Here is a 23,061-nt window from a genome sequence, read left to right as displayed (position 1 = left end):
AATCAAAAGGCCAAGACTCAAAGCCCTAGGCTACCTGCTTGCAATCCATTGCCATTTCTTCCAAAAATCCTACAAACCAGTAAGCAGAGTATTATCAGCTTATTAGCACATACACAGAAACTCCAAGTTGTTGCATAAATGACAATCTGCTCAGGTACAGATGGTTTTAATGGTTATTTTTACACTCTCTGTTATTAATTTTTTTGAAAAAGACATCAGAGCACCCAGTCAGATCACTGAATCAGTGCATGGTACAGCAGATCCCACTGAGGCAGAAGAAAAAAGACACTTTCCTGTCAGACACACAAATGTGTAAGCTGGACAACTACCTTTTTCCTTTGTTTTTCATTTAACAGAACTAATTATGCTTGCAGAATAGATGAGAAATAGTAACACATGCAGGGGTTAGACTGAACAATGGGCAAAACAAATGGTTTCACAAGCAAATCTGGACTCTGCAGATTTTCTAATAGGAAAAAAAGAAATATATTATTCCATGTCCTATATACAATGCCAGACAAATTCTTGGCAGATATTACGTCATATTTTTATTTTCTAAGTCAACATAAAGCTGAGAAGGCTTCATTTTAACAAGAGGTATTTTGAATAATTTTGGCAAGTTTCATTTTAAAAGATGTCTTCAAACACTGATTAATTTTCTTCAAAACAATACAATTAAAATATTTATCTATTTAATGTGAAAATAACATGGATTTATCTAGGACTGCAAAAGGTGGAATGCAGTGTCTGTGTCAAATTGATGGAATGCAGTGAGAAAAAACTACCCAATCAAATCTGATAATATCAATGATTTTTTAAATATTATATGTTTTTACATAAAATAATAATCTATTTTTCATAGATTTCATTATGATGTGAAATACAGTTCCTAATTCTTACACATGATGTTCCTTTTCTTTATGAATCTTGTCTCTGTTCAATCATCACAGCTGAAAAATAGAGCTTCTGGCTCTTTCTCTCAAAGAAGTCATGGAAAATTGGTCTCATTTTTTTTCTGCTTTACAGCCAGGAAAACAAGATATGCTGAAGTACAGTGATTCACCCAGGAATGCCCAGCTCTACTCTGACTTCCATTCCAAGAGCAAAGCATTTCAAGTAAGAGCGCTCTCAGAGTATCTGAGCACATTTTTCTTTGCAAAGAATAAATTCAACTAATTAGGTCAAACTATTATGTTTAAAGATTAGGTCCAACCTACTTATTTAATACTTTCATTAATCTCCACAGTAAGAACAAGAAAGAACAGTTATTCTTTAAATACAATTCCAGAAAACACTGTGTGGGCTTGTGCAGTGTGATAGCGAACAAGTCCTCTAGTGTTGAAGGAATTCAGGGCAAATACCAAGAAAAATACATGCACTCACCCTGCCAGAGCCTACAAAATACAGCTGTATACTGTTAAATACAATGAGTGGAACAAAAGTGGCATGCTCCTAGCAGCGATAACTGCGTGGGTTAGTAAAAAAGAGCTCACTCTTCTACAGGAGCATTTCATGCTTTCTTATTGGGCTCTTATCTGCTCTTAAAATGGAGGATTCCAGAGACCCTTACTCTGATCTTCCCTACATCAATATCTTAAGGCCATTCAATCTTATAGATCTACAGTTAGCTGGAAATCAGTTTGGATATGCTAAAATATATCAGTAGCCCAAGATGATGAAAATTACATTCAGGCATAGTGGTACAGGTAATTTATTCAAAGATCTGTGGCCTGTTCATCACTACACCTGTGCTTTACTTAGCCTTGTTGCACTGGCCCAGTCAGAATGGCAGCACCTTCCCAACACACTGAGAAAGCACATAAACATTAGGCATGATGCAAGTATTCAAAAAAGAACTCAACTTTCTAATTAACAGCCAGGACCTTGAAACATGAAGTGAAAAGTTCACTGGTTAAGTAAACCAAAAGCCTTTCAGGAAATAATAATGTATTTATTACTGTAGGCATCCAGAGGCTGAAAACTGTAACATCAAAAAGGTGAAAGACTGCTTCCTCAGTGAACAACTTTTTATATATTGCTCTGTCTGGAGAGCGGTAAGAATATACATTATACCTCTCTAGAAAATAAAACACCTGGTTTGAGTGGAATGAAGGGAAAAACAGAGGACAGGTAAAGAAAGATAGACACCGAGTCCTTCTTTTAAAACTTTTCTGAGCCCAGAAAGCTCAAAACTCTGAGGTTTTGGCTGGTTTCAGCCCTTTGGTCTTCATTGCATTTAGACAGAAACAAGTTCTTTACAGTCCAAGCCCACTGCTCTGCACACAGAAAAATCCACCTGTTTCATGTCTTGAATGAGAAAAAGCATAGCTGAAAATACAGGACTATTTCTCAGTAATTTGGTACGTTATATAAACTCAGTGACAGCAATAAACATTGCTGATCTAAGTACTGTTAGTACCAGTGGATGCTAAATAAACTCTACAGCTCTTCTCTTTTACCAAACAGAAGTTCTGTAAAACACCAGCTCAAAACAGGCTTATTTTAAACACACAGCAAAAAATACCACCACCGTATATTGCTGAGCGCTGTATAATGCTACAGAACCTGGAAACAGTCCTGCATTTTCACTGAAATTTAGCACTTGTTGTTTTGCTTTTCATGATCACTTGTGACTGGGTTAAAAGAAAAAAAGAAAAACTACCTTCTAGTAATTAACTATTAATGCAAAGTAGGTGCTGAAGTAGAATAACTTTCTGCTGAAAAATGAAGTTAAGGATTATCTTCCATCAGTATAACAGTCACTTGAAAGTTGATGTTAAAGTAACTCAGAACAGTTCCAATGCTTTTCAACAGAATGTTTAGAGCCCTTTAGAAGTATCCCCTCTACAAACACTTAGCAATCAATTCTAGGATTCAAGAGAATTAACAATCACTGAACAATGAGACTACTAGAAATCTAACTCCAATAACATATCTTAGAGATGTTTCCTGATCTCTAACTTACCTCTTTGAACTTGTGAGCCAGCTTGCTGGTGTCCACATCACTGGGGGAGAACATGTCATCATTTTCAGGAAGATCAAACACTTCAATAGCTATGTCACCTCCCGGAAGGACAGGTCCCATGTCATCATCTTCTTCATCTGTAGCATATTCCCCTGTCTTAATTTTATAGTATTTAAGAAATTCCAGTTATCCTCTTATTAGGGATAGACTGTTCAAAGTGCAATTAAGCTCGTGGGCAAATACAGCATATTGCACACACACACACAAAAGCTTATATTTTTGTTTTGCTATAATCTAAGTAGATAAAATATAATTCCACAGAAGTACTTCAGATCATTAAGAGACAGAACAAAAGAGTGTCTTAGGCAGCACAGGTTTCTAGGGGTCAGCATTACTGACCATACAGCAGAATGGTTTTCATCCTTTTACAGACAGTTTTCCATAGGAAGAACTGTCCCAGTTACTGTCAGTCTTAACAAGGAATCTTTTCCAAACAGAAATGTAAGCTGAATAGGTGGGACAGGATCTTGGTTGGCCTTTTTTAAGCCATGTGGAGGCAGTAATTCTCCAGTGATATTCCATACTGAACATCAAAATCCATTGGTTAGTTTTCTATATACAAATTAATGACAGGAAAGTCTCACCTCCTCAAAAAGCCTACAGCAGGAAAAAGAAACCAAGTGACAGAGATATCTTTTGAAACAAATCAGAGCTTACTGAATGTTCACCCTGCATAAGGAGCTGGTTTAGCCAGTTTAAAAAACATGGCTGTTTCTTGGGCTGGTAACCTATGAGACATGAATCATATGCTGACAAAACATAATTCTAACAAACCTAAAAGCCACAACCAGTATCTCAAAAATAGACAAAACCAATCCTATTCAAAAGAAAAAGATGGCAATATTAAAACCCTTCACACATACACCTGTGCTCTTTTACTCATACCAAAGGTGGCTGGATACCTCCCTGCTTCAGCAGGGCTCCCCCTGTGAGCCACACTATATTGCATACAAATCACAAATAGCGTGCAAATGTGTTAGAAAGCAAACAGTTCCTTCAAGGCTACTTCTAGATTTATAAAGCATGGGAATAAACAAACACATAAGAAAAAAAGGAGGGAAGAGGGATTAACTCCTTCTCAAATTAAGACAGTAATGCTTATAGCACAAAGCTATTCACCGTACTACGCAAGTCTTAATAACAGTTCCTGATGTGAACTTGTATCACAACTATACTCCTAGTGGTGCTCAAATTATTCTAGTGTCACTTCTGTCAGAAGAACGTTCAAAACAAGAGTGAGAACTCAGAACAACAGTTCAGATCTAAACCTCTGACCTTCATTTAGCTTCTCGGCTGTCATTTAGGCTTACATAAATCTATCTCAGAAGTTGTTCACAGAAGCACACTGAGTGTAGCTTCACAAGTTCGCATGCACACATGGGCAGAATTAATGCTTGCACGCGGCCACAACAGGCTGATAAACTTGCAATATAAACATCACAATCTCTTGGGTAAATAGCATATGAAAGATCAATATTCTTTTCTTATTTACTTAAACTGTTTTAAAAAGCAAAGAAACACATAACACAGGGAAAATACAGAAAGATTTGGTAAAGTTTTCTGATGTTAAAAGAACTACCTTGAAGAAGGCAAGGCATTATGTACAACCCAGCCATACTTTAAACATTTAACGTGGGCTACTTCTTAGGAGAGCTATCTCCCTTTATATAAAAATAGATATGTAGTCTGCAATCAAATATGCAGTAATAACTTCTTGCATTTAATAAGCACTAATAATCTCACCAGTCTTCAACAAAAATGAGCAGATGTTTTGGCTTCTTTTCCCCTTATTTAAGGCAAAGCACACAATTAATCTGGACTTTTCAGGCACTTTAGTACTCCAGATAAATGATATTTGAAACCAAGTTTATCATTCCTTTTAGATGTCACACACACATCTCCAGTTATGATACACTTGTGATAACTGTTGTTTTCACTTAATCCTCCACGGCTACGTGCAGTTACTGTCTAAACAGAAAATTATACTGCTCTTTCCAGGAACGTCTAACAGCATCTTCACACACTACCAGGCAGGCAAGAAGCAGAACCTTAAAATCTCAGTGGCGTTCCCATTCAGTGAATTACTGTGGGAACAAAACATTAGCACAGTTCACATACTGTCAAATTTGCAGTCCCTAAAAAATCTGCAAGGTGATACAGAGTTATCATTTCTACATGGAAAGGGAAGGAAAGAGGAAGGAAAGGGGATGAGGAAGGAGAAGGAAGAAGGAAGGGGAAGGAGAAGGAGAGGGCAGGGTAGGGGAGGAAAGGGAAGGATCAAGCCACATCTTGGCTGGTCCAACTGATGGCTCCAAAGATTAAAAAAAATACTAAGTTTTATTAGGGAAAAATTCAAGGGCTCTACTGGCCTCAGGAAGCACCACGTTTGAAGAGGGACATCAGGCAGATTAAAATAAACATAAAGGAAAACCTTGCTGTGAACTGTTTGAGTATCAGCGGACACAGTTGTTTTTGCTTCAATTAATACAAAAAAAAATTGTCATCAAAGCAAAACACTGCAGTTTGCTGTAGCAAACAAGACAGTGGGATGACACAGAAACATTAGACAGCACAGAAATAAATGGGGCTTTTGCTCATCTTCAAAAGAAAATGTTCCCATCTTATAATCACACGAAACACAAATAACAGGTTCAAAAGAACCAACGTATACTTTAAAGAAACAGATGTTGTAAACTGCATAATACACACTCTCCCTGAATGAATTCTCTCTGCTTTTACCTACCAAAGGATGTTCAGACCTTATGCCAGTAACTAGAACAAGCAATTCAGTGTTTTACAAGAAGCAGCTAGACACAGACAGAGCTTACCTAACTCCGAAATAACAAAGCTTTATAAAGTAACAGCTGTTATTGGAAATGCTTGAGGCTTCGAGCAATTCATTTTGTTTTCCTAGTTGACAACAATAATATTTTTTGTACAATAGCCAATGAAAACTTACATGCTCTTGAAGCAAAATCTCAGTCCCTTCAGTCTTTATGGGTGAGCAGAATTCATCCAAGCAAAACAGGTGAGCAAAAGCCTATTTATCATTTCAGTAGTACACAGACCTCAAGGTTTCCCCAGCCACAGGGACAGCTTCCGTTAGGAGCTGTTTAATTTTGCCATACACTATCACAGCAAGCAGCATGAAGTTATCTTAATAAACATGAGCTGCAATTTCCCATTTTAAAAGGGAGAAGGCAGTACTCACATTGTTTAACTGTGTTGTAAATTCCTGAAGCAGGCTGAACCCTTAGCAGCACAAAGAAGCAGCAGCAGCACCAGCCAAGAAAATGCAGACAGACCTTTCCCAATCACCATAACAAAGGGTATATCAAGCTAAATCCTTTGTTTGTGCTGAAACTCCCACTATCACAGAATACTATTCGAAGAACCATAAAAATAACTCAAATCCACCTCTTCGTTTGATTTTTCTGTAGTTCAAGCTCAATTCTTTGAAAAGATGAAAAAAAAAGTATTTCTATAGTATCAATCCTTGCTTTTATAGAAGTAATTCATATTAATGATGTTGGGAAAACTGTATTCCCTGAAAGATCTCATCTTACCAATGTATCTTTGCATTTTAGACACCAAACCACATTGCTCCATTTTTCTTTTTGTGTCCCATTATAATCTTCAATAGCTCTACAGTTGCTTTCCTCTCAGAATGACTTGATAAATAAGAATTCAAAATGAAAAAAACTCTCAAATGACTGTGTTACTGAAAGACATGAAGACTTCACTTTCATACAACTACTTGTTGTATGTAAGTTTATTGTATTTCCCTGCGAAGGTGTGAATGATGCAGCAGCATCTGAAAGTATCTTAGAAGCTGCAACAATCTGTAGCCCAATATAACAGCAGATTCTGAAATGCATGCGGGACAATTCAGCTTTCACATTCCTTTTATATCAAATGATGTTTATTTTGGAAACATATTCATATTATGTATTAGCATGAATTGTCTTCAACAACTAACTGACTTGAAACATTCCTGGAAGGTGAAGGGATGAAAAGGTACAGCAGGCAAACGAGCATCTCTCTAATTCAGCACCTGACTGATGTCCAACACATGCTGGTTGACACAAGTCAACATTTTCTCAGTAATGATACTATGTTTAAGGGCTCTGACTTTCCTAGAATGGTTATCTGCTGTTTGGGCTACCATAGAGACTACAGATGATGAAAACAGAGGAAGGACAACCATCTAGTAAACCAGCAAGAGATAAAATACCCAGACCAGAACATGCTTGGAATATGCTCTCTTCCTGTGATTTCATCAGCTCATAGCTTTACCAAGCTCAGTCACATGCAGCATCTCTAAGACTCAAACTCAGATTGCTGATTTCCTGTTCAGGAAACCTGATAAGGCATTGCTGTCTTTGTGCTAAAGTAGGCTCAGAATTTGACAGCCTCACTGGAGGGCTGAATAATGATAATTTTCTTGTTTATTTATTTGGCAGTGCAGCTGGAATCCCTGCCACCTCATTTTTAATACTGAATGAAAATGAATAGGATGGTTTGATAGCTCTGAGAGTGAACAGCTCTTGTATAATTCTGTCTCATACCAGCATGACACTCCTTACACTGGAGATTCTAATATCCCTGAGCTTCACACAGTCAGAATCACAAGTACTGTATGCAAATGGACTTGAAAGGGTAGGGTTTTTTTGGTACAATCGTGGATGTATATTCATTCAGACTGTGTAAACTGAGATTTTCTTGCCCAAGAGATGACATACTTTACAGAGTCAGAGAACATGAGGCTGGTAGTGAGTCTGGATACAGCCTCATTTGACCAGAGTAAGGTGAGCTCAAGTACCAGTGCTCATATTTGATAGCAAATGGAGCAGAAGTGCTTGTAGTGACCAAAAAATATCTTTGAACTGTGGGTAATGTGCATCACACTACAGATCTCACTGTGATAACTGCTTGGATGCAAGTTATGTGAGTTTACTTGGAAAGCATAGTGAGGTGAAAAAAATGAAACATACTCAGGACTGCTTCATTTTCTTAATAATTCTAAATAATAATAAAGCATTACCTTAGTAACTATATCTGTCTGTTCTAAGAATAAGGCTTACCACTTCTCACCCATACAGCCATGGAGGAAATGGGTATAACCTTCAGTGATCCCAAGGCTGTTTTTGAGAACTGAAGCACTTCTACATTTTTTCAGAGGCCTAATTACTTTTACTTCCACAAAATATCTCTGATGACACTCTGGATCTCTGCTGGTAGATGCCTTTTTTTTTCTTCCCCTTTCCCTCGCATAATACATAAAAGTCCCTATTGCACCACATAAGCTAATGGCCAAAATGTACACCTGATGGTCACAGACAAGGCCACCATCCTAGCAGCTAATTTAGGGGTGAAACAGTAGTCTCTGAGAAAGATCTCTCATCAGTCCTTCTAAGTATGCTGGGAATTTTAAGAGAACTGAAAAACATACGGAAAATTTGCTGAATAAAGTTGATAGCTTCAGAACCCTTACACTGGGACACCAAGCACTAATCATGAACATCAATAAATGCTTTTGACAAGGAAGAGTGATCCTCTACCCCATGGGACAGCTGTTCACATAGATAAAAAAATAAGGAGGAGTCCAACTTGGAATTTCCAGAACATTTCTTAATGTTCCGAATCACAAACATCATTAATTATTCAAGGAAAAAAGATAAGGTTTAAATATTCCCAAGTCAATAACAGTAGGAAGGTGACTTTTACCACTGTCCGCAGAAAAACAATGTTTCAAAACATGCACAAGCAAACCAGTTTTATTCCCTTATTTCAAACAAAGCAGACACCTTTGGAAGATCAATGATTTACAGAGACATCAACCACATTTATATAGGCTTTTATGGAACAAAATAAATACTTTAAATCCATGTTATAAAGCTTTGTTCTTCATATTGGGCTTATTACCAAAATCTAAAAATCAGTGGCTGGGATAATGAAGACATGTAAAGTTGCACTCTGAGTGACACTAAAAAAGCAGGAACCAGGAAAACAGAAAGCAGCACATTAAAACCCTCTCCAGATTGAAACATTAGAAAGCAGGTTACCTCATCATCATCGGCATCGTACTGTGCATAATGCTGCTCCAGGAGCTCTCTCTGGCGGCGTTCTTGTTCCAGAGTTTGGCTAATCAGCTGTGCAACCTCGCTCACTTGGCCTGGTTTTTCTCGGCCAATCACAAACCTAGACAAGACACCATTGAACAAATGATCACGCCTGTTTTACTAAAGTTCTTCATTTTTACCTCTGTTTAGAAAAGAGACTGGCCTTCTTTTGCAAAACTGCATGGCTGTAACTGCTTCATACTTGTTTTGTGGATCTCATTTACCAGCAGGGTACTGTGTGCAAGACCAAGGACCTATGTGGTCATTGCCATATTGACAGCAAGAGAAAAACCAAAAGTGTCAGTGATGACTACGGCCTGCGTTCCAAATTTAGCAAAAGATCTGCAGAGTTGGAACTCCACAGATACAAACCTATAGCAGGGCCATTAATAAAAAATGTATCAGCACTTGCATTCCCTTAAAAGCAAGACATTTCTCAGAAGCCTATGAAAGTCCAGATGCACACCAACAGTGCAAACTCCTGACAGCTTGCAGTGAAAGGAGTGCGTATGGGAGAAACTTTTTTCCCTGTCTTTACTCTGAAGACATTCCTGAGCTCTTTGATTTGCCTTTCTGCTATGACAGAGAATCGATTTCTACATTTTTAATTCTGACAGATACCATTTCCCTAACTTTAAACTGCATTTAAATCTTTTATTTCACAAACTTCTGTTGCTAGGGAGCTTTTCTTCTCCTCCTGTGTTAGCTATCTCTGAACACTGTAAGTGTGCTTCTTTGGCTTAACAAAAGACAACAGCAACATCTCTTTCTTGGCTAAGATTTCCACATCTGCTTTCCAGTTTTGCTTTCTGCATTGGCTTTGATTGTAACACTTTCTTTTGGTACATCATCATATCCATAGTTAGATATTTTGCTACCTGTAGCATTAATTATGAGCATTCATTATACACAACCAACACTAAACTACTGAACAAATGCACAATTTAAAGGTGCCAAGGAGTATTTTCTCAGCAGGCTAGAAAAACAATTAGACAATCACAGATGAAAAAAGAATTATGCAGAGCAGAGTAGCACAATCAATTGACGTACTGCACGGTAAATTGTCTGTTTCCACAACATTTGGCTCAAAATGACATATTTAATGTATTACTGGAATGAGAGGTAGAAGAGTGTATTATATCCTGTGCAAGAGAATTATTTTGATTAGTTCTGTTTATAGCTATTAATGTCAAGTTCCTGTGAGTGGATGAATCTGAACCCATCTCCTACAGCAAATAATTTTTCAGACTCTGTGAAGTCGAGCACTACAGAAAGGAAAACAATTTAGAGATTATTTCTACATCAAAATATGTGAGTCAATGACTACTTCCAAAAGAACCAAGGTGAGAATGAATGACTGTATGCAGAATAATGAGACAATTCTCTGAAAATAATTTCCAATAAGGTCTTAGTTTAAAAACATCAATAGAAAATAGAGCAGAAAATAGGAAAAAGCTTTAAAGCAAGTAACACCACCATTTTAATCTTAATCAAAGCAGATCACAGTCTGGCACTCGTATGCTACAATTACAAAATATGACAGCAATGATAAAGACCTGGGGCTGAAAGGAAAAGGATGTTTCTATGTGGCCCCTTCATCTGGTCAGCACACTGACTCACAGTCAGATCCTGTTCCCCTGAATTTTAATTTCATAGCCAAATATCACAAAGACTAAAGCAGCCATGCTTTCAGTCTCGCATGGGAGGAACAATGAACTTTCAATATTGCTACATGAAGTAAAAAAGGATTCAACTCATATTTGCTGTGCATTTATCTCTTCTACTTAAACAAATTAATTTGTACACTGAATACCCAGGACAGACAATGTATAAAACATGTGCATCATGAGTCGACAGTGTGGGCCAGGTGGCCAAGAGTGCCAATGGCAACCTGGCCTGTATTAGAAATAGTGTGGCCAGCAGGAGCAGAGAGTGAACATCCCCCTGTACTCAGCACTGGTGAGGCCGCACCTTGAGTATTGTTTTCAATTTTGGGCTCCTCACTACAAGAAAGACATTGAGGCCCTGGAATGTGTCCAGAGAAGGGCAATGAAGCTGGTGAGGGGTCTGGAGCACAAATCTTATGAGGAGCAGCTGAGAGAGCTGGCATTGTTCAGCCTCAAGATGAGGAGGCTCAGGGGAGACCTCATTGCACTCTACAACGTCCTGAAGGGGGGTTGTGATGAGGAGGGGATTGGCCTCTTCTCCCAGGCAACAAACAGGACCTGAGGAAACGGCCACAAGTTGTATCAGATGAGGTTTAGACTAGACATAAGGAAAAACTTATTCTCTCAGAGAGTGGTCAGGCACTGGAATGGCTGCTCAGGGAGGTGGTGGAGTTTCCGTCCCTGGCAGTGTTCAAGAGGTGTCTGGTAGAGGAGCTACAAGATATGGTTTAGTGGCTCGTGGTAGCAATGGTAATGGGAAAACTAGATGATCTTGTAGGTCCTTTCCAACCTTGTTATTTTTTGGTTCTATGATTATTATGGTCCTTTTCAACCCAGGCCATTCTATGATTCTCTGACTGCGTTGCATTACTACTTTCATACAGACATGGATATTCAGGTAGGAAATAGAAATGTTTCACGTTATTAATTTTTTTTCTCATCCAACAGCCGTTCTCATGTCAGTGATGTAATTTTCAAGACTTTTATCACATGTCAAAATGAAGTTCCTAGATGACACCTCAGGCTACTGATGGTACATGAATAAATGCCTCAAAGCAATGACAAAGCACACAGCAAATGTTTTCAAAACATAATTATGCAAGGAATCTTCTGTTTTCCTGTAATTCATTGCTTTAAAGTGAAACACTTCCAAGGTGAATAAAATAAACATTAAGAAGCATTAAATCTACGACTGATGTCAGTTCTAGATACAGAACTGCACACTTGTAAAACAGAATATGACACAAACAATGACAGATTTTACATAAAGAACCAAACCTTTTGCCATGCTCCATTCCACGACATTAAGAATATCAAGCTATATATAATAATAATTATGTTTAACCTGTAACTAAAGTACTTCATACATTACAAATTTGTAAGTGAGAGGATATTTCTCTCTTAGAAAGCCATAAAAGAGGCCATTATTAAAATGCAAGGCATGAATGAGATCTTTAAGCCTAGAAAGGCTTTAGATATAAGAACTATCATAATCTGAAGTGTCTAAATACGAAAAAGAGACAGAAGGTTGTGATTCAGTGACCACAAAATTAGTCACTGAGCCATCATCTGCACACTTCAGTGAAATGGCTAATTATGTATTTCCCAGCACTCTGCCTCATGAAAATTACGCACATGCATTTCAGTCTTGATTAATTAGTCTCAAGGGCCACGAGTATTACAACAAAGACCTATAAATTCTATCAGCAATAATATTCCTAAGAAACTGGTTATGTTTCTGGATATGAGACAAATGAGGGTTTGAAAACCTTTAGACTCATCATGACAACATTTCCCTTAATTTCAAAGCTAGAAACGCAAAATAAAAGCAGGCCAATCTGCAAAGCTGTATTATTAGCACAACTCTACTAAATCTCAGGCTGCTACTGACTATTCCTGACGTCCACAAAACTGGAAGAGAGAGGGAGAGAACAGCACCAAGTAGAAGGCTTGAGCTGACCTTGATATTCACAGCTGCACAGGATCTAGCTGAATTACCAGCTGTGAAATATTATTCTCTGTGGTTACGGTGTTAAAATAAACAGGGACAGAGCTAGGAACATAATTAGTACTTGAACCTGTCACAGATGTAAGTAAGTATAAAAGAATATAACATCTGGAGAAACTGAAAATTAAGCTGCTGGTGGTTAAGAAAAGCATTCTACTGAAATTGGCAACACCTACATCTCCTGCAATCCAGTCAGCATTTAATGATCTTAAAGCACACTTTGTACGTGGCTTTCTGGGTATCTCCAGCTTTTATTAAATGAGGATCTGCAGACCTGCACTTCTTGAAATAACGAAATACATAAGCATACATACCTTTGGTACTAGAAAAATGGGGGGGTGGGGGGGAGGGTGCATGAACACTGTGACACAAAACTGATGTTCCACAGCAGGGATTTTTAGTGACTTAATCTCAGTGCCCATCTCTTTTAAAAGTACTTTGAACCTTAAGTGCCCAGTTAAAATAATTTACCATTGATTCCTTAAATACAACAAAAATTAATTAAGAAGAAAAAAGCAAGGAAAGCTTTGAAAAGATTTTCTTAGAAATAAAGAACAGAGTTTTTGCTACAAAAGGATTCACAATGACATTTTATTTTCTAATCTTTATTAAAATCGCATTTGGTTAATAAAAAGTGTAGTTTATTTCACTGCATTTGGGGAATTTTAACATTTTTTAAAGACAGGTTTTGAAAATGGTTTTCCTCTGAGCTTTAAAGCACGACGCTTCTGCTACCATTTATCTAACTTGTTTCAAGATGTCTTTGATTACTTTCTCTGGCTGGTTCCATTAGGATAATAACCATATAATTAATCCAAAGTGCTACAAGTGTTATGAACCCTGTAAGAAGGCAGTTTTATTTAGTTACAGTAGAGCATGCTGAAACTCAATAATGCTCTTTCATAAACAATTAAAAAATGGCAGTATGAAATGCAGGAGTCACGGCCCAGGCATAAGGAATTCACTAACTGTGAGGTGCCACTTCACTTCCTCAAATAAAAATATCCAAAACCTAAGAGTCATACGTACTCTCTGAACCTCTGCATAGCTTAGTTTGGACAAGAGCTCTGCTCTGAATCCCCCATCCTAAAGCAGAGTTGGCTCCAACAAGCACAAGGAAGGGATGACATCAAGAGGGATCTGGTCAGGCTTGAGAAGTGAGCACATACGAACACAATGAGGTTCAACCAGTCCAAGTGCAACACGCTGCACTTGGATTATGGCAATCCCAGATATGAACACAGGCTGGGAGAACCCACAGAGAGCAATCCTGCCGAGAAGCATCTGCAGGTTCTGGTGGACAAAAAGCCGGACTAGGATACATAGGATGCATCATAAGGGGGGTGGCTGGCAGAAAGAGGGAGGTGATTGTTGCCTCCACTGTGCCCTTGTGAGGCCCCCAGCACAAGAAAGATATGGATTTGTTTTACTGGGTCCAGAAGAGGGCCACGAAGATGATCAGAAGGCTGGAATACCTCTCCTATGGAGAAAGGCTGAGGGAGAGGACTGTTTTTACTTGGAGAAGAGAAGGTTCTGAGGAGACTTCACTGCAACTTTACAGTACTTGGGGGGAGATTATAAGCAGGAGGGGGACTGACTTTTTACATGGTCTGATAATGACAGAACAAGGAAAAGTGACTTTAAATGAAAAGAGAGGAAATCCATGCTGAATGTTAGGAAGACATTAATTACTCAGAAGGTGGTGAGACACTGGCACTGCTGCCCAGAGAAGTTGTATATGCCCCATCCCTGGAGGTGTTCAAGGCCAGGTTGAATGGGACCCTAGAATCCTGAGCTGGTGGGTGACAGCCCTGCTCATGGCAGTGGGTTGGTGTGGATGATCTCTAAGGTCCCTTCTAACAAAGCCATTCTATGGTTCTGTGAGTCTATTATCCTATGGTCTTCAGTGGGTTTTAAACTCTCTAAGGATGAAACAATTCCACGGGCCCCTCTGTGCAGCAGTGCCACCTTTTTGCCTCTCAACCACCCTCTCCAGCTCCATCTCACTTGCAAATTTCCTCAGGGTCTTTCTGTTTTATGTCCACCTGTGCCACCACTTACCCCCCCAATCAGAGACAAGCATGTATACCCTGATTTCTGAAGCTATTAGGCTGTAACAAATGGGAAATGAGGGTGAATGATAAGCAAGGAAGTAAATAAGGTTTGTGCAGAGATTAATGATAATGGTGACTCAAAATGGGAACAAACAATCAAACAGCTCTGCCTGGAGATTAGCACCCAAAGCAACATGAGGAAGTAATCACCATCAGTGGATGAAAGAGGCAATGACTGAATGAAGTCACCTAAGGTCACATAAGAAAAATATGAGACAAAAAAAAAAAACACCTGAGATAAAACAGACAGTAATTTATCTGCCAACTTTTCTGCATCCACGGTTCCCCTGTTTTGCTGCTGACATACCTGAAGAACCTCTTCTTGTCTCTTGGGTGCTTTTTACCCCTCAGAGCAGTAACCCATGGGGTTAGCATGCATGGCTAGTGCTATCAAAGCTGCTATCAAACTTCAGCAAAGAAATGAGCAGTTCTCCCCTATTTTAAGTAACAGAGTCAGCACACTGCCTTTCTTAGATGTCTCATTGAACATTTGTGACAAGTTGATTTTTATATGCTCCAAAACTCTCACGGATTACCAGCATTCAACCAAGCTGCCCTTCTAGCAGATGCTGGAGCAGTGTGAGTCCTCTTTAAACGTCTAGCCATAACTTCTAAACACGTCACACGTTTCAAAGCAAGAAGCTTTGAAAGCTGAGTCATTTTCCCTTTTCACTACATTACAGAGCCTGATGGCAAACATGATCTTGCCCAACTCTGTCTGTTGGTTTAGAAGCCAATACCTTCCCTGCGGCATCAGTTGCACAACCTGGGCTTGACCTGCATCCAGTCCCATCTGACTGGCATGATCAAGAAGAAAATCTGTTGTCTGTTGTAGCCCCCAGAGCCCTGTGGCATGGTTAAGGTATTTATTCTTCAGCAGCTTCAGCAAAGTAACAGCTGAAGGCCCAGAAAAATCTAAGCAGCCTCTCCACAGCACCTTGGATATGAGCCCCTGATGAGCTATACTGCTATCAACACTAAAGGGATCTCAGAACCAGACAATTACAGAGTTATGTAAAGAACCCATGCAGCATTGTTAATGCACTTAGATTAATTATTCCCACAGAAATCAATTGTAGGTCAGGGCCCCACTGACACATTACCTTTACTCAAAACCACTTTAAAATTAGCCAATGGATTCAATATTTTGGCACTCTCCCAAGCTGTGGTTCTTATTCCGCTCTGCACTTCACTGAGGACAATCAGGGAGAGAACCTCTTCCATCTCCTCCAGTCAGGCTGACAGTTTCCCAATACAATACATGCTTAGAAGTGATGATCAGCATCCTCTGTAGCACCACTGAACCCTTATGGGAACAACCTCCTCAATTAAATGTGTTTTAACATTCCTGAATAAAAGAGAAGCATGCACACTGTCTCTGTTCTAAAGGTGCAAGTGCTGTCTGAAAATGTTTTACAACCTAACTGCGTTGAGGTGAGATCTGCCTTCCCTCATTCTCACTGGTGTTGGCATCTGTGGGAAGCAAATCCAGGAAGGCAGTGCATTTGGGCAAGAAGTAAGCTGCTGAGTTCTGACCATGTCCTCAATCTAGGTAATTACATGACCCAGATTCTAGCCATGCTGAGCCACACTTGCAGCACAGTTGAGGGGTAGTTCCTACAGCACTGTATTGTGGCATGCTGAGTTATCCTGCAAGGATGAGTGTTGGCTATTATTTCTGCCCCGCTATCACTATGTTGTATCACAAAAAACACGGTGCACCAAAGCTCCTTAGGAACATCCATGGCAAATTTCACTTAGAAAGACGAAATAGATTAGCTGAATAAGCATTTATGGTGGCATTTCAGTTGCAGCATTAGGAGTTTTTGTTTAGATACAACTGACTTGTGGATAAAGTGATTCATAACCTGTCAAGCTACTTCTTTTTTTTTCAGAAAAGAAAAAGAAAACCCACTCCATATGAAATCCAGCCCTACTGAATCTTACTAATTCATGGTAAATGTATTTTAAAACGATGCTGTAAGTGCCTAGCAAAATGGTTTTCAGCTAAAAACTTCTGTGTGGTTTACTTAGATATTTTATGGTTAAACATATCACTTCCTATCCAAATGTGCAAATATTTCACAAAATTACTTGCCATAAAATTCAAATTAGTTAGCTCTTCGGGCACAGGGGCGATCTCAATGCCAGTAAAATAAATAGTGCCAGGAAATCCTCTTAAGTGCTTGTAATTGATCATCCGCACAGTTAAATTGACGAGACGGTCTCTGGAACCATTTGGCTTAAGTTAACAAGTGTTCTACCCAACACTACTCAGCCACAGACGAGGAGTCAGCAAAGGCCAGGAGTCAGCTTGGCTGCTTCCAGCAGGCAGTTTGGACACAGATGCCCTGCACTGAACAGCGTGAGCAAAGACAGCTCCAAGGCCAGCTGGCCTCAGTGCCCAGGGGCAGCCCCAGGCACTCTGCACCTGCTGGAACAGGCACAGCAAAGGAATACAAACAGCACTGCAGTACAGCCAGGCTTACCTCATCACCGCCAAGAGCTCACTGTGCTTTGAGTAATTTCTCACGTTAAATGCAGCATGCTATGTCTGATAGTCTTGTGGAATGATTACCAGTGCTAATAGCCCTTTGCAATGACCAGGTGTAAGAAAGTAGGTCACATTATGCAATTTTTGTGTTGCCATACTGGAACAATTGGGAGAAATTTACACTGTTTAGGTCTACCGAGTCCCTGATTCAGGTTTATCATAGACTTATCAATCTGTCCAAGAATGTACTAAGCACAAACGGCTTCTTAATCAACCCTTTATAAAGTCCCAGTATGACAGAACTGCAGAGCAAAGGACTCTTCTTTCATTCTCTTTCTCCCCTTTTGGTCCCAGGTTCGGATTAAAGGAAAGAGATACTGGCAGCAAAAGGAAGAACAAAAATACTTCCAGTCAGGAAAAAAGACAATATAGTCCAGCCCTCGGTATCAAATACAGAGGTAGCAGATTTTGCTTTCGGCTCCTGCCTCATTGTCCAAGACTGGGAAGAAAGAGAAATTTCTCCTGTCTCTTCCACTGCATGGATCTGTACATAGGATGGACAATGGCAGCAAATTAGGAAGTATTACTTCTGGACATTAGGAAGTATTACTTCTTGGAAAGGGTAGTCAGGCATTGGAATTTATAATTGCACTGCCCAGGGAGGTGGTGGAGTCACTGACCATGGGAGTGTTCAAGAAACGTTTGGATGCTGTGTTGATGAAGATGATTTAGCTGGGAAGTATCAGTAATGGTTGGACTAGATGATCTTCTAGGTCTTTTCCAACCTTGATAATTCTGTGATTCTGTAAATGTTTAAAGGACATGTTGTTTCACAGGGCAAGAGGATAGGAAGAAAAGCTGAAAAAGAACAAGAGAAAATGTGCACAGGGAGCATGCTGGAAGAAGAGAAGCTGATAATGCAGGGGGAGGATTCATAGAAATAAAGCGATGCTGCTCACTATCACCATGAACAAATATCATTCCCCAGAGGGGTATGCTGCTGTTGGCTAGATTCTGCTGTTGACTTCATTTGTCCTCTATACTGTCTGATTGCTTGCAAAGACACAAGTGTTTAAATTACCTTTCCAGATGTTGTGATGTTAAACAAAGCTAACAGCAGGCATGCAAATTACTCCTTTTTGAGACAGTATATCTTCCAGAAAGAAATCAGCTGAACATGGGGGGAGGAATTCGCTGAAGAAAGAATAAATGATTTCCCAAATTGTTATCGATTAAAATGTGAAAATTTCAACTTTCTGTCATTTAACTGCTCCTTGTATAAGAGCTGTGTAAAAAGGTAAAAACTTCATTCTTGCATTTCAGATTGCATTTGTACTACAGGAGATAAAGAAAGCAGGTGATAATGGGGAATATGGGTTGCAGCAAAATTCTGCTTTGCATTAAAATTGTCCAGATAGAAAAAGAACACAGAATGATAATGAACGATTCTGTATGAGAACAGAGAACTGTTAACTGTGGAAAGCCTCAAGGTCTGATACCTACACTGCTATTGTTGGAACAATTTCTTCACCAATCAAGAAGATTAATTAAACAGCAAGGTGGCAAAATTTGCTAACTAATTATTTAGCTTCTTTATTAATACTGGAAGACTTTGAGGCATTTCAGAGGAGTTTAATTAAGCAGAAGCTGGTAAATCTGCTGCTAAGTTAGACTTAATATAATTATCAAGGAGGTGCAAATCAAGAGAAGAGTGACAGATTTGTACAGGTTCTGTGTGCAAGGTTCTCCAGAAACCCAAGAGCTGGCTAAGAAAGCACCATGAGATCTACTCAGTGCCTAGCAACAGTCTGGAAGCTGAGAGAACGCCTGGTCTCATTCAGAAGACAGGATACAGAAGGAGGACACAGAAATGAAAATTTTCTTCTCCAATAAAATATTTTTTTTAGTTTGGCTAACTAACTGGAAAGAAATGGAAAGCAATAGTAATAAAAGCACATAAGCAGCAAATGAAGAACTTGGATTTTCAGATGAATCATAATCTTTTCTTCTTATCAATCCAGTAAGACTTCCCAGCATCCCACCCTCCCTTCTTAGAACCTTGTACTTCCCACAGCTGGATGAGCATGAAATTGCACATTGAGTGAGGCTACAAAGTGAAGTCACTCCCAACCAATAACTGTTCCTTCATTTGCTGGATACCACAGAAAGCTTTCATGTTTGACCTAGGAAGGACTGATGTTAGGTACGCATGGTAAAAAGACGGTTTTCTCTGTTAAAGAACTAGGTTTTCTCTCTTGGGGCACTGTGTTTAAGAAAAAGCCTCCATGGAAGCACACGACTTTCTATATGAACTTTCTCTGACAATGGCATTAGAGTCCCCAACACCCTTGCATTACAGTGAAAAATGGAGGAAGAGCAAAGGCACGCATGCTCAAGACCTCAGAAACAACTTCAAAGAACTTCAGACCTGCTACTCATCACCACAGTCCATGAGGAACAAGCAAACTAGGAGCTAAAATAACCTGGAGAATCACCACAACAGGATAGGATTACCACTGTCAAGATGCCTCTCTGTATTTTATGATAGAAGGCACCACTTGCTAACCTCAGGTTGACAGATTAGATCCTAAATGGGTCAGAAGATGTACAGAACAGTTAGTGATATTAGTCTGCTGCTGCCCTCAAACTGCTCCATTAATCTCAGAGCAGGGACAACACTCAACAGAATTAGAAAGAACACAAATTTCAAACAAAAATCCCTCCTTTATATAATGAAATTCTGAAATACACTAAGATATTAGTAAACTAAACAGTTAAATTGTAAAAAAAGTGATATTTACATGAATTAAAATAGCATTCATAGTTGTATTTGCCAGATTAGAGTCACGGGGATACTAATTCTCAGCCCTAAACACAGAAGCTGATTGCCAGCTGGGATTACAGGAGAACTCTCTCCTTTCTTCATTTCATAGGTTACCAGAGTCCATCTGGTGGGTGCTGATTATCTTCCTTTAAAACATCATGAGAAAGAACTGAGGAATTAATTGTTAGCGGAGAAGCCAAATTGGTGAGATCAATGGCCTTCTGTCGTGGAATGACAACCCTCCCGAACAGTTCAGTACTCCAAACAGTGGATAAGATAATAATAGATGCTTGTGTTTGCTCATTTTCCCCCTCCCCCTCAACTACAACAGTTCAAAAGGTAAAAGTCATGTCTCCATTTTCACAGATTCCTTACTGTGTCAGCTACAGACAGTTTGGATAAATTTTTCTGTCAGAAACATTGCAAAATCTATTCTAGGTCAATGGCTTCCACTGTCAGGATCATTCAAAATGTTCTGAAGGATCAAAGGAGAAAAACAAGTCACTAAGTATTGGTATTATGCAAGCTTCCTGAAGAGGTATTGATTGCAAAGTATTGAGAACTAGCATTATTGTTGTTCTCTTGAATGTCCTTGCAACTGATCACATATAATAAACTTTCCTACCAAAACTAGTATGCACTCTGCCTAGAATCAAGGTAACATGATTGCATATAAGTAATGCTTTGGATTGTAAGCAGAAGGTGATGTCAATGAAATGCACATATCTGTCTGTGTACAGGATACGAGGTGGAAGAAAGATACATGCAGTTCATGCAATAATCACCAAGATAACTATGCTTATTAAAGCAATTCTGTAAAACCCATCACTCTGACACTGTTAAATAGCACACAAGTGTGTGTGTGTGATTTCTCCAGTGAAGGGCAGATTCAGGAAGTTGCCTTGGTTTGAATTAAGCTGTGTGAATTAGGGTGTGTGCCTGCACACTTGTAGTTCAGATAGGACACCTGCAGAAGGAAAGGTAGCAGGTATTTATATAGCAGGTTATTGCTCTCTTTTTTTTCCAGAGATAGCTCTGCAAACAACCTTTTCCACTACTCCTGCCTCCCCCAGTGACATGGATCATTAATGGCAGCTACTAAGAAAATGACTGCATTCAAAGGTCACTAGCACTGCTCTTCACACTTCAGACAGGCAGGAGCTAAAGGCTGGGGGCATGTGAGGGATTCCGCCCAAAAGACTCTTTTCTGCTGCTCCCAAAGTTCTGGTTCACAGACAGTGGAGATATACCATTTTTCCATCTCATCTATTCCACAGGTATACGTGGGAATGAGGATTTGACAGAAAATGACCATTCTCTCCACGAAACACACAGCAGGCAGAGCCCTTGTATCATACAGAAGATGAAAAGCAGTCAGCAAGATAATACGTAATTGTCGGTCATATCTAAATTAATTAATGTTAGCTCTAGTTTACTTAACAAGCAAATATTTAAACCTACAGAAAAGACAACACCACCAAACCATCCTGCATTCTCTATCTCCCCAGATGAAAGCTGACTGGAACCATATATAATTTTGAGTAGCTAAAACCAAAGGAAGTTGCATCAAACTCGTTTCTTTTGTCTAATTATGTATAAATTAGTAAAAGGCTGCTAACGCACGTCAGTGTGCATACAGATCCTTCTAACTTCCATTTTATTTAATAATATTTAATAGTCTAAGTATCCTGATTTCATCTAAATTTTGCATTATAATCTATAAAGTCTTTTTGCTTTTAAGCGTTGTTGTGATACCAATGCATATGGACATTTTTCCTGTGAAATCTCAATATCTGAAGCTTACTCACAAGGAAAGATGCAGCAACTCACACATCTCTCCTTGATAAATGAGACCTGTCAGAAGCCAGTGATCCCTGAGCACAGGATGCCCAGTGAGCTTGGCAACAGGAGCTCAACAACAACGGAGAAACACTTTTTAGTGCCATGTTATTTTATGACGAAGGGGCCTAGACTGCAACCAGTCTGACTGTAATTTATATCCCATGAGAAGATTCTGGGAGCATTCTGCATGAAAATCATTTTACATTTCTTCTTTTCTCCAAATCCATTATTTTTCCATAGAGGAAAGTATTCTGTTCTGTAACTTGTTCAATAACAATGACACAGACTAAGCTGATTAGGTCAGAACTTTCCTTTTCCTTTTTTCCTTTTTATTTTTGGAGCTGAAACATCAAACACAAAATCCAGTCACATTTGTTCTGTGCACCGAAACATGGGAATTCATTATTTTCTGTCATAAGAATTTTATGTTCAGTCTTCTCAACTCTGCAGAAACCTAATAAAAATAACCTAACAAATACTCATCTTTGTATTCAAGTCAGTAGGTAAACTCACAGCATGTGTTCTGTCTTTGCAGAAGTAAAACTGATACAGCTACGACTGTAAATGTTACACAAAAAATATATTGCCTGTGATTACACTACCGTTTTGAATGTTTTCTTTCCCAAATAACTTCCTTCTGGTAAAACCTTGATCAACCACCTCCACAGTTCTTTAGAGAATTCAGATTTCAGTACTATTCCTTAATGCTGTAAAGGAACAGCCATAGAATTTCTGTGGAAACCTGCACAGCATCACGGAACACCACTGGCTGTGGGAGCTGCATCTATTGCATCCAGCAGTTCAGTCGTGATTCAAAAGTGAAACCTGAACTCAGAAGAATTTGGCTGTATTCATCAGAGAGGATTTGGAGAGAGAACCAAAGGGTGGCTATAGAAAGGCTGCTGATTTGCAATAAGCCGAAGCTATTTCTGTAATTATTTTGCACAGTTAAATGTTTGATGAAA

General features: G+C 39.1%; 1 protein-coding gene across 7 annotated transcripts in view; it reads right to left on the bottom strand.

The window, feature by feature from the left end:
* PPP1R9A (protein phosphatase 1 regulatory subunit 9A) overlaps positions 1–23,061 on the bottom strand; it is a 120,698-nt gene that overhangs the window by 30,439 nt on the left and 67,198 nt on the right. For all 7 annotated transcript variants that reach the window (XM_015853603.2, XM_015853602.2, XM_015853605.2 and 4 more), the window contains exons 6-7: positions 9,091–9,226; positions 2,966–3,121 (exon numbers count right to left, since the gene is read on the bottom strand). In XM_015853603.2, coding sequence (XP_015709089.1) covers positions 2,966–3,121; positions 9,091–9,226 — 292 coding nt within the window. The remainder of the gene's footprint in view (positions 1–2,965; positions 3,122–9,090; positions 9,227–23,061) is intronic.

This window comes from Coturnix japonica, chromosome 2 (assembly GCF_001577835.2).
Source record: "Coturnix japonica isolate 7356 chromosome 2, Coturnix japonica 2.1, whole genome shotgun sequence".
In the NCBI taxonomy this organism is placed as follows: domain Eukaryota; kingdom Metazoa; phylum Chordata; class Aves; order Galliformes; family Phasianidae; genus Coturnix; species Coturnix japonica.
Note: the sequence above shows the minus strand (reverse complement) of the source record. Positions and strands in the feature narration are given on the sequence as shown.